General features: G+C 43.3%; 1 protein-coding gene across 1 annotated transcript in view; it reads left to right on the top strand.

Annotated features, from left to right (window-relative positions):
* The window catches only part of NAPRT (nicotinate phosphoribosyltransferase), a 46635-nt gene that overhangs the window by 24855 nt on the left and 9517 nt on the right, over window positions 1-12263 (top strand). The window contains exons 4-8 of the mRNA XM_058175261.1: window positions 2934-3064; window positions 4558-4673; window positions 7880-8073; window positions 10038-10178; window positions 11773-11857. Of these exons, the coding sequence (XP_058031244.1) occupies window positions 2934-3064; window positions 4558-4673; window positions 7880-8073; window positions 10038-10178; window positions 11773-11857 (667 nt within the window). The remainder of the gene's footprint in view (window positions 1-2933; window positions 3065-4557; window positions 4674-7879; window positions 8074-10037; window positions 10179-11772; window positions 11858-12263) is intronic.

The following is a 12263-nucleotide window of genomic DNA, read 5'->3' as shown; positions in this document are numbered from 1 at the left end:
GTTGTCTGATATGAAACTTGCAGAATTTGATTTCTCATAGTCCTTTTCACAAAATAAACCACAATGTCCCGAGGAAGCTTTCTCTGTCTTGCAATCCAAGAATTAACTCTATATATTTTATCAATTTGGTAAGCTACCTCTTGGGGTCCGCTTCAATAAATTCAGCCAATGCTTCTGATATAATTTTTCTTAAGTCTTCTCCACGCTCTTCTTGCATACCACAATTCTAAGAGCTCCTTCCATAAGTTTATATTGTAATATCACAACCTGATCTTCATTTTGATCCACTTTTTTCTGAACACCTTTCATTTCGTCTTCTAAATGCTTATTTGACTGAGAGATCTGTTGCATTTCCACTTCCAATCCTTCAATTTTTTTACTCAGTCCTTGAACTGCCATAAGAATATCTTCTCTTATTTTTGCATTAAAATTCTCCATCATCTCTTTTTGCCTATCTTCAGAAAGTTTTAATTGTTCTTTCAATATTTCCTCAAGACTTGGTTCAGATCCTTCTTCCAGAAGGCTTTAAAGGTTTAGCTGCCATTCTGTCTTCAAAAGAATTAGGAATTCAAACTTAATAACTCTCCTTCCTCCTTTCAGTATAAAAAAACTCCGTTTGTAACAATCCACAAGTAACGCTGCTTCATCGTACTAAAAAATTTTTACTTTCACTTTTAGACGCCATTTTAAAAGTCAATTAATCAAAGACAAAGAAAGGTTTCAAGTTTCAAAAAGGGAGTCGGTACTTGCCGTGCTGATTCTGCATCAAAGATCGAACGCTTGTGAAATTCCCGTCTGCTTGGAATATCAATCAATTTAATAAGTCCTCTAGAGCAGAAGCGACATTCCTCTCCTTTTCCCTGATAAAAACAGGGGCGTGCTGAAGTTGGAAGGAGTGGAATTCGGTGGGGTCATAAATCCAGGAAAATTCGCTCTTGAGAGCAAACCCCCTGTCAGACCTGCCACTCTTCCACAATTCTGATAACCTCTTTCACCCAGAGATTATGCTAAGCTCAGTGAACAGTGATTTATTTTCTGTTTCACTGACTTTTACAATCTTCTAACACGGAGTGCTCTGTTAGAGCACCCAGCAGGAGGGTGACGTCACTGGAGAATCATGTGTTGAGAAGTGCTCTTTTGCGGGTCTGGAATAAATATTCCTATAAATTAGATTACAAGATTCCTATATGGGCGAGCCCTAGACATGCAATAGAGAATATAAATATAGAACAGAAACAGGAAATGATTACATATAAAGAACTTTTGTATGCTGAAGGAGGTAGATTGCAATTAAAATCATTACAGGTATTAAATGAAGAAGGGAGGAATTATACTTGGTTTCAATATGGGCAAATAAGTGCTAGATGGAAAGAAGATCAAAAAATTGGTATAATGCAAAGGGAGGAAAATTTAATAAAGCAAATTAGAAATCAGACCCAGGAGCATATAAAGAGATTGTATAATGTGTTGCTTGAAATAGATTCGGAAAAGGATTTGGTAAAGGATTGTATGATAAAATGGGCACAGAATATTCAGGAACCAATAATGTTGGAAACATGGGAGAAAATCTGGGTTAGAAATGTTAAGTTTACACAAGCACAGAATTTAAGGGAAAATTTTTATAAGATGTTTTATAGATGGCATTTAGATCCCAAAAAATTATCATGTATGTATCCTAATATCCAAGCGAAATGTTGGAGGTGTGATTGTGATGATGCTACATATTTTCATATTTGGTGGACCTGCAAGAAAATTAAGGTCTTTTGGATAAGAATTTGGTGGATTATTCAAAATGTACTGAAGAAGAAGATAAAGTTCCTGCCACAATTTTTCCTTTTGGGAATTATAATGGATTGTACAGGGATTGAGACTAAATTGATTTTGAACTTAATAACAGCAGCAAGACTGTTGATTGGACAATACTGGAAGAAAGAAGAGATACCTACAATAGAAGAATGGATATTGAAAGTTATTAATTTGGCTGAGATGGCTAAAATCTCAGCGTTTTTAAAAGACAATACGCAAGAAAGATATTTAATTGAATGGAAAAAATGGATTGATTTTCTACAAAATAGATATCAGATTAAGAAATATCAGATTGCCTTTGAATAATTAGAAAGTTATTTTATGTAATGGGGAGGGGGTTGGGAGACGAAAAGCTTTGGATGTGGTTATTTGGATTGGAAGGGAAAATTTTATTCTATGTTTGGTTTATGTATAACAATACCTTGTGATTGACCCGGGAAGCCGGGGGGTGGGGGAGGGAGGGGGGTGTTTTGGTTTTTTTTGGGAGGGAGGGGGAAAAAAGGGGGAAAAATGTTTTTGTTTTTTTAAAACTCTTTCAATAAAAAAAAAAACAAAAAAAACATTTACAACACAATTGATGGTCAATATATCAATATAAATCATAAGGATTGCCAGCAACAAGTTATAGTCATACAGTCATAAGTGGAAAGAGATTGGTGATGGGAACTATGAGAAGATTAATAGTAGTGCAGATTCAGTAAATAGTTTGACAGTGTTGGAATTATTTGTTTAGCAGAGTGATGGCCTTCGGGAAAAAACTGTTCTTGTGTCTAGTTGTTCTGGTGTGCAGTGCTCTATAGCGTTGTTTTGAGGGTAGGAGTTGAAACAGTTTATGTCCTGGATGTGAGGGATCTCTAAATATTTTCACGGCCCTCTTCTTGATTTTTGCAGTATACAGATCCTCAATGGAAGGCAGGTTGGTAGCAATTATTTTTTCTGCAGTTCTAATTATCCTCTGAAGTCTGTGTCTGTCTTGTTGGGTTGCAGAACCGAACCAGACAGTTATAGAGGTGCAAATGACAGACTCAATAATTCCTCTGTAGAACTGAATCTCTGTAGAACTGAATTTATTTAGAGATTTAAGATGCGGCAGGCCTGACGTTCTCCAATGGATTTTTCTTCTGCAGTCTGGTGGCCACAAACGCCGCCCGGTTCCGTCTTGCAGCCGGCCCAGACAAGAAGCTGATGGAGATGGGTCTGCGTCGGGCTCAGGGGCTGGACGGAGGCCTCTCAGCATCCAAGTACTCCTACATGGGCGGTAAAGTCCGGTTTGTTACTCTGCTCTTGAAGGCGGCGGTGGGAGGACTGAGGTCAGCCCCAGGAGGTAGACCAGATAATGAGGTCAACTCCACAGGAAGGCTAAAACGGCTTTCATGGGGAATGAACATGGCTACAGAATCTCTCTCTCTTTCTCTCTCTCCCCTCCCCGTCTCCCTCCCTCTTTTTTTCTCTCTCTGCCTCTCTCTCCCTTTCTCCCTCTCCCCTCCCTCCCTCTCTTTTGATCTTTCTCCCCCTCTCTCTGCCTCTCTCTCCCTTTTCCTCCCCCTCCCTTTCTCTCCCTCCTCTCTTCTCTTTCCCTCTCCCTCTTCTCTCTCTCCTGTCTCCTCCCTCTTTTCTCTCTGCCTTTCTGCCTCTCTCTCCTTTCCCTCTCCCTCTTCTCTCTCTCCCTCTTTCTGCCTCTCTCTCTCCTTTTCCTCCTCCTTTCTCTCCCTCCTCTCTTCTCTCTCCTGTCTCCTCCCTCTTTTCTCTCTCTGCCTTTCTGCCTCCCTCCTCTCTTTTGATCTCTCCTTTTCCTCCCTCCCTTTCTCTCCTCCTCTCTCTTCTCTTTCCCTCTCCTCTTCTCTCTCCCTGTCTCCTCCCTCTTTTCTCTCTGCCTTTCTGCCTCCCTTCCTCTTCCTCCCCTCTCTGCCTCTCTCTCCCTCTTTCTGCCTCTCTCTCTCCTTTTCCTCCTCCTTTCTCTCCTCCTCTCTTCTCTCTCCCTGTCTCCTCCCTCTTTTCTCTCTCTCTCCCTCCTCCTCTCTTCTCTTTCCCTCTCCCCTCTCTCTCCTCCCTCTTTCTGCCTCTCTCTCCCTTTCCTCCTCCTTTCTCTCCCTCTCTCTTCTCTCTCCCTGTCTCCCTCCCTCTTTTTCTCTCTCTCTGCCTTTCTGCCTCCCCTCCCCCTCTCTTTTGATCTCTCCCTTTTCCTCCCTCCTTTCTCTCCTCCTCTCTCTTCTCTCTCCTCTTCTCTCTCTCCCTGTCTCCTCCCTCTTTTCTCTCTCTGCCTCTCTCTGCCTTTCTCCTCTCCCTCCCTCCCTCTCTCTTTTTCCCTCTCCTCTCTCTCTGCCTTTCTCTCTCCTCTCTCTCTCCTGTCTCCTCCTCTCTTTCTCTCTTCTCTCTCCCCCTTGCTTTCCCTTCCTCTTCTCTCTCTCCCTCCCCTCTTTTTCTCTCCCCCCCTCTCTCTCCCTCTCTCTCCTCCATCTCCCCCTTTCTCCCCCCTCTCTATTCTTCTCTCTCTCTCCCGCTCCCTCTCTCCATCCCTCTATCATCTGTCAAGTGTGAAAAGCTCTCATCAATCAACTTTTTTGGTGCTGTTGTAGCTTAGAGCGGTCACTGAATGAACGGTTGTAAGCCAAGGGCTGCCTGGATCCACCGCTATATGAACCCAAGCGGTTCTACCGCCTGCTAGTGAAGAGAGGGATCCTGGGATGCTCTGCCTAAGTTTCCTCTCTCCTCATTCTCTCCCTCCCGTCTCCCAAATTTACCCTTTTCTAGGTTTTGATTTTACCAGCAACGTCCTGGCCGGAAAACTCTACGGGATTCCAGCGGTGGGAACCTTGGCTCATTCCTACGTCTCCTCTTTTAGCTCCGTGGACGATGTCAACCCACGGGTTAGTACTCAGGGTGGCAGGAGAAGGTCCCCCCAAAGATCACCGCAGTTAAACTGCCAGGAAGAAAAGGGAAACCTGACTTTTCCAAGGCACCTGAAGGGCAGGACAAGAAGCAACGGATGGCAGCTGATCAAGGGAAAGAACCAACCTAGAACTAAGGAGAAATTTAAGGAGAAATTTCCTGACAGCGGGAGCAATTAATCAATGGAACTGCTTGCCACCAGAAGTTGTAAATGCTCCAACGCTGGAAGTTTTCAAGAAGAGATTGGACAACCATTTGCCTGAAATGGTCTAGGGTCTCTTGCTTGAGCAGGGGGTTGGACTAGAAGACCTCTGAGGTCCCTTCCAACTCTGTTATTCTGCTAAATAGCTTGAAACTGGCTCCTTTTATTGCCCTTCAAGAAACGGTTTGTTCTGCCTTGGGCAGGTGATTCTCACAAGAAGCTAAATGCTAGGATGGCCCAGTGCCAGGACTGCGTTTCCAGAATGTGCTGAAGTCCAGCGAATGGGCTCCGTGATCAATTCGTTGGATGGCTCGTCCTAGCAACACGTTAACGCAACGGTTGGGTGCCTGTAAGATACCAGAGACACCCGACCGGTTACGTTTATTATTGGGCTCTCCATCTCGGCTCGATCCCAAGCTAGATGCAAATACAGCAAGAGAATTAAATCATGAAGAACTGTTGCCCCCCCTTGGATAATTAACGGGGGCCAAGAAGGTAGAAATTCAATTATTTTCTTTGCTGGGAGAAACTGTGAATCTAAAGACCATTGAAGGTAGAGTTGGTATTACTAGAAGGGGATGTGTCAGCATTGAACTGGGGTCCTTGGTGCTCTCTGAGCTTGATGGTTTTGTTGCAGATGTTTCATGACCCAACTAGGTAGCATCATCAGTGCTAGAAGGAAGTGGGGTTTGCAGGGAGCAGGAGGAGGAGGAGGAGGAGGAGGAAGAAGACAACTGTGGGGTCCTTGGTGCTCTCTGAGCTTGGTGGTTTTCTTGCAGACGTTTCATGACCCAATTAAGTAGCATCAGTGATCCTTCTTTCCTCTCTCCCTTCCCCGTCTTTCCTCCCTTCCTTCCATCCCTCCCTTCTCCCCTTCCTTCCTTCCTTCCTCTTGATGCTCTCTTGACCTTGGTGGTTTTCTTGCAGATGTTTCATGACCCAATTAAGTAGCATCAGTGATCCTTCCTTCCTCCTTCCTTTCTCCCATTCTTTCCTCCCTCCCTTCCTTCCTTCCCTCCCTCCTCCCCTTCCTTCCTTCCTTCCTTCCTTCCTTCCTTCCTTCCTTCCTTCCTTCCTTCCTTCCTTCCTTCCTTCCTTCCTTCCTTCCTTCCTTCCTCTTGATGCTCTCTGAGCTTGGTGGTTTTCTTGCAGACGTTTCATGACCCAATTAAGTAACATCATCAGTGATCCTTCTTTCTTCTCTCCCTTCCCCCTTCCTTTCTTCCTCCCTCCCTCCCTTCCTTCCTTCCTCTCTCTCCCTCCTACTCTGGGAGCTCCTTAGTTTTCTTGCAGACCTCTCATTACCGAGGTAGGTAACAATATTAGAGCTAGAAGGGAGTGAGGTCTGCTCTCTGTTTATATACAAGTGGCTTGCCTGGTCGGTGTTGCGTGCTCTTGGTGCTTCCTTGAATAGGCTTCTGTTAACTGAGTTGGCAGTTCTTCAATTGGGACCTTAATTACTGCTTGGTGTAACTAATGTTCCCAGCCTCTGCTTAGCTGTGTGTTGATGGTTGTGATCTTTTAGCTTCTGGATTGTCTCAGTAAATAATATCCCAATCAAGGAACTTGAGTCCTTGAGTGGCTCAGATTGTTAAGACAGTCTGTTATTTTTATTTATTTATTTATTTTTGTTTACATTTATACCCCGCCCTTCTCCGAAGACTCAGGGCGGCTTACAGTGTATAAGGCAATAGTCTCATTCTATTTGTATATTTTTACAAAGTCAACTTATTGCCCCCCCAACAATCTGGGTCCTCATTTTACCTACTTTATAAAGGATGGAAGGCTGAGTATTAACAGCAGCTGCTTGCAATTACTGCAGGTTCAAGTCCCACCAGGCCCAAGGTTGACTCAGCCTTCCATCCTTTATAAGGTAGGTAAAATGAGGACCCAGATTGTTGGGGGCAATAAAAGTTGACTTTGTATATAATATACAAATAGGATGAAGACTATTGCTTGACATAGTGTAAGCCGCCCTGAGTCTTCGGAGAAGGGCGGGATATAAATGCAAATTTTTTAAAAAAGGGAACTACTCAGAACACTCCTACCAATACTGACAGGGCAAGATGCTTGGCTATAAACAGAGAGCAAACCCCCCTCCCTTCTAGCACTGATGATGTTACCTAATTGGGTAATGAAATGTCTGCAAGAAAATCACCAAGCTCAGAGTCCAGAAAAGAAGAGAATAAAAGTGTTGGAAGGGACCTTGAAGGTCTTCTAGTCCAACCCCCTGCTTAGGCAGGAAACCCTACACCACTTCAGACAAATGGTTATCCAACCTCTTCTTAAAAACTTCCAGCGTTGGAGCATTCACAACTTCTGGTGGCAAGTTGTTCCACTGGTTAGTTGTTCTAACAATCAGGAAATTTCTCCTTAGTTCCAGGTTGCTTCTCTCCTTGATTAGTTTCTACCCATTGCTTCTTGTTCCGCCTTCAGGTGCTTTGGAGAACTACTAAGGAGTCCGTAGACCAGTCCGGGCCTTCAAACATGAACTGAAGACCTTATTATTTCACCGAGCGGGACTAGCCTAAGACATATTTTAGCGAAATTTTAATGGGTTTTAATCGGTCTTCGACCGTTTTAGTGATTTGGCCAGTAAATATTTGTTATTAATTGTTTTTAAATATTGTTATTTATTGTATTTATATTGTATTTTAATTTTGGCTGTAAATTGCCCTGAGTCCTCCGGGAGATGGTGCGGTATAGAAATGTAATTATAAATAAAAATAAATAAAATAAATAAAATATCCCTGGGAAAGAGGATCTGTCTTGGAGTTAGACAAACAGATGTGGACCTTTGTGAAAGATCTGGTCAAGTAGCCAGGAAGTCCTATCAGTTGAGGGGCCCACGTGGTCTTCCAAGAAGCCCCTGTGGAAGGTCCTTTCTGAGCAGCGACCAAGAAATTCCAGACTCGTCAGAGGGGGATGGAAGTACTGGGGCTTCTTGAGAAGTGGTTGGGCAGTCTCTCTTTCCCCCAGTAGAGCCTGCTGCCCCTGACTGGGAAGGAGCCCGTGGATTTGCCAACGTTAGTGGACAAATGGTTGACCCAAGTGTGCCAGTTACTCCAAGTCCCGCCGGAGAAGGTGAGCTGCGGAGAGCGGGCAGCCTTCATGTCCTATGCCATTGCCTACCCACACAACTTCCAAGGGCTGGTGGACACCTACTGCGTCATGAGGTAAGGAGAAGGAAGGCTGAAAACCCCACTTTGAGGGGATGAGGTTTGGGGTGGGACTGGTCTGGTCATCCTTGGCTGGACTCAGAAGCTAAGCAGGAAGGGGGGATGTTAGGCCTTGGAGTCGAGACCACCAAGGAATCCTGAAGACCAAAGCAACATCTAGAACAGTGGTAGTCAACCTGGTCCCTACCGCCCACTAGTGGGTGTTCCAGTTTTCTTGGCAGGCGGTAGGAGTTTTGTCCAATATTGAAGAACTTTTCCTTTTTTTTAATTTAATTGACTTTTTAAAAAAAATTCATAGCATTATTTAAAAACATTTTTGTTAGGTTTTCATAAAATTCCTCGTGACAATTTAAATTTCTGAAAATATACTATTTGTATCGCCTGCACATAAGTTTAGTTCACGTTACGTAAGTGAAACTAAATGGCGCTATAGTGCGACCGCAAACAAAAGAGCCTCGTCCCAGAATAGCTCGCGCATCTCCCGCCCCACACCACCCAGCTGTAACAGACAAGCAGAGCGGGTAGCCGGCGCGAACCCCCCCAACCCCAATCCACGAGAGAGGCATGCGCAGATGACGATACACAGCGCATTACTGTGGAACCGGTGGGTGGTTAGAAAATTCTACTACTAACAGAGATACAAAAGTGGGCAGTAGGTATAAAAAGGTTGACTAGCCCTGATCTAGAAGAAGGCAGTGATGAACCGTTTCTGTAAGACTCATTATCTATGGATTGATAGGATTCCATAGGACAATAACTGACTGGGAAGTCTTCCCATCATTTGAATATGCTAGAAGAGAAGATTTGTAGCTCAGTTTTGAACTTCGTAGTCCTTACGAAGTTCAAAAGCTTGGCGGTTTTCTTGCAGATGTTTCATGACCCAACTAGGTAACATCATCAGTGCTACAAGGAAGTGGGGTTTGCAGGGAGGAGGAGGAAGGAGCATGAGGAGGAGGGGGAGGAAGACAACTGTGGGGTCCTTGGTGCTCTCTTGAGTTTGGTGGTTTTCTTGCAGACGTTTCATGACCCAGCTAAGTGACATGATCAGTTAATGGCTTGCCCTGTCTTCGTTGGTGGGAGTATCTTATTTGAATCTTCTTACAGACCCCTGTTGAAAATCCATCAGGAACTTCCGTGTAAATACTCTATAATACTTACGTACAGTCTCCTCACACTTTCCCCTTTTTTAAAAGAAACCTCTCACTTATTATTTTTTTTTTTTAGAACAATGCAAGAGGAGAACTCTGTTAATCTACTGTTAAGCACAATACTTTTAAGAAATGTTACTCTTAGGCAGGGGTCCTGTGAATAGTTTCTCTAAACATATATATATTTTAATTAAAAACCTGTCTCACTTAGCAACAGAAATTGGGGGTGCTCCATTGGGGTTGTAATTCGAGGACTAACTGTAAAGAACAACATGGCATAGGGCCGGGTTATTTACGGGACCGCCTGCTGCTACCGAATACCTCTCACCGACCTGTGCGCTCTCACAGAGAGGGACTCCTCAGGGTGCCGTCGGCTAGGCAGTGCCGGCTGGCAACGCCCAGGGGAAGGGCCTTCTCTGTGGGGGCTCCCACCCTTTGGAACGAGCTTCCCCTAGGACTTCGTCAGCTTCCTGACCTCCGAACCTTCCGCCGCGAGCTTAAAACACATCTATTTATCTGCGCAGGACTGGACTAGATTTTAAAATTTAAATTGGTTTTAAATGGGTTTTATTATGTATATTGTTATTTTTAATTATTCGGCCATTTGTAATAAGTTTTTTAACTGATGTTTTATTTTGTATTTTATGTATATTTTTATTTGGCTGTGAACCGCCCTGAGTCCCTTGGGAGATAGGGCGGTATAAAAATACGAAAAATAAATAAAATAAATAAATAAACTCAAGAATGGCCTCTCCTGTAAGCCTTCAGGCGTGATCCCTCAGGAAAGCTTGACGGATACTTCAATCTTCTCAGGAGTGGCATCCCCAACTTTTGTGCCGTCGCCCTGGCGTTGAACCAGCTGGGATACCGAGCCATCGGAGTCCGGCTGGACAGCGGAGACCTGGCCAAGCAGTCGGTGGAGATCCGGCACATCTTTCGGACCTGTAGCAAGCAGTGAGTTGGGGGGTTGTTGGGCTGACCCTCTGGTGTCAAAGAAGGGGTGAAACGCTACCGGTTAGGGCCGGTTCGCCCGAACTGGTAGTAAAAAAGGCTGCCGGTTTGCTGAACTGGTAGTAAAAAAATGTAAAAAAAAAAAAAAGTTCCGACGATCAGCTGACCACGATCCTCGGAACTTTTTTTAAAAAAAAATTAAGCATTTTTTTACTACCGGTTGGGGCGAATAGGTAGTAAAACAAATGCTTAAAAAAAAGTTTTTTAAAAAAAGGTTCGGCCGATCGCACGGCACAGCTGTGATTTTCCAAGCTTTTTTTTTTGTTTTGTTTTTTTGCTTTTTTAAAGCAATTTTTTACTACCTATTCGCCTGAACCAGTAGCAAAATAAATACTTTAAAAAAGTTTTTTTAAAAAAAAAAAGGTTCCCAAGATCACAGACTGCTTGAAATAAGTGAACAAAGGGCCTTATGACCGTTTTTCACACTCATGACCATTGCAGCATCCCCAGAGTCACATGATCAAAATTCGAACGCTTGGAAACTGACTCATATTTATGACGGTTGAGTGTCCCGGGATCACATGATCCCCTTTTGTGACCTTCTGACATGCAAAATCAACCAGAAAGCCAGATTCACTTAACAACCGGGTTACTAACTTAACAGCTAAACTGATTCACTTAACAATTTTTGCAAGGCAGGTCAAAATTCACTTAACAACTGTCTCACTTAGCAACAGAAAGTTTGGGCTCAATTGTGGTCATAAGTCGAGGACTGCCTGTTACAGGACTGCCATTACAGCCTTAACTTTTTCCTTTAACAAAGTAATATTTTTTTGCAGTATTTTATTCAGAAAAATTAAAATACAAAATCCAAAAGGGAAAAATTAAGACAATACAAAATGAGACAAAAACGTTTAAAAAAAAAGATGTGGGTTAAAAGGACAAAAAACAAAAACCGATATCTCCCCTCCCCCACCATTGAACACTGACAAATATATTGCAAAAATAATAGCTTTTCTGCTTGCAAAACAGGTCCAAAATTTATAACTTCTACATCTATTTGCAACCCAATTTGACCTGTCATACATTACATATATATAAAAGGAAAAAAATAGTTAACAGATTAATGTACAGCAAAGTTATACTTCAAAGCCCTGTTAACAATCTGTTATTGCAATTAAATCATAGAAAGTCTACAACTTCTTGTCTACCACAATTCACCCCGATCATATACTAATATTTCCTACTCCTTTCTATAATAAACTTACCTGATCGGCAAAATCCAAAATCAACATTTCATATTTTTTTTTCCATCTCGGGCACAAAGTCCAGAAGTGGTTTCCAAGTAGAAATGAAATTTGTTGCCTTTTTTTCTTTGATCCAAGCAGGCAATTTAGCCATCTCTTTTTTCCCCAGCCATTTATCCATTGTGGAAAAGTTATCATTCCATTTTTGTGGCAGTAAGAAAGTCTTGATGGAGACAGCTGGATCCCCTTGGCGTAGGCTGCAGACGTGTCTGTGTGTTGCAAGAGAAAAAATGAAGGGCTTATAGAGAAAGGAAGGGGGTGTCGCGTAACCCCTGTGTCTTCCCTTCCAGTTTCCAGGTTCCTTGGTTTGAGAGGATACCCATCACGGTGAGCAACGATGTCAGCGAACAGAGCTTGGAAGAATTGTCTCGAGAGGTGAGGATACACCGATGCAGCTTGGCCTGGGGTGGGGAAATATTTTTTGATGATCTATAGAGCCCAAAAGCTTTCTTAGCCTTTGCAGTGAAGGTTGGAATAGAATAAAGCTGGAAGGGACCTTTGGAGGTCTTCTAGTCCAACCCCCTGCCCAAGAAGGAGACGCTATACCATTTCAGACAAGTGGCTGTCCAGTCTCTTCTTAAAAACTTCCAGTGATGGAGCACCCACAGCTTCCAGTGGCAAGCTGTTCCACTGGTTAATTGTCCTCACTGTCAGGACATTTCTCCTTAGTTCTAAGTTGCTTCTCTAATTGATTAGTTTCCACCCATTGCTTCTTGTTCTACCCTCAGGTGCTTTGGAGAATAGCTTCTTCTTTGTGGCAACCCCTGAGATATTGGAAGAT

The sequence above is a fragment of the Ahaetulla prasina genome, chromosome 3 (genome assembly GCF_028640845.1).
Source record: "Ahaetulla prasina isolate Xishuangbanna chromosome 3, ASM2864084v1, whole genome shotgun sequence".
Lineage (NCBI taxonomy): Eukaryota > Metazoa > Chordata > Lepidosauria > Squamata > Colubridae > Ahaetulla > Ahaetulla prasina.
This window is presented reverse-complemented; position numbering and strand designations above follow the sequence as displayed.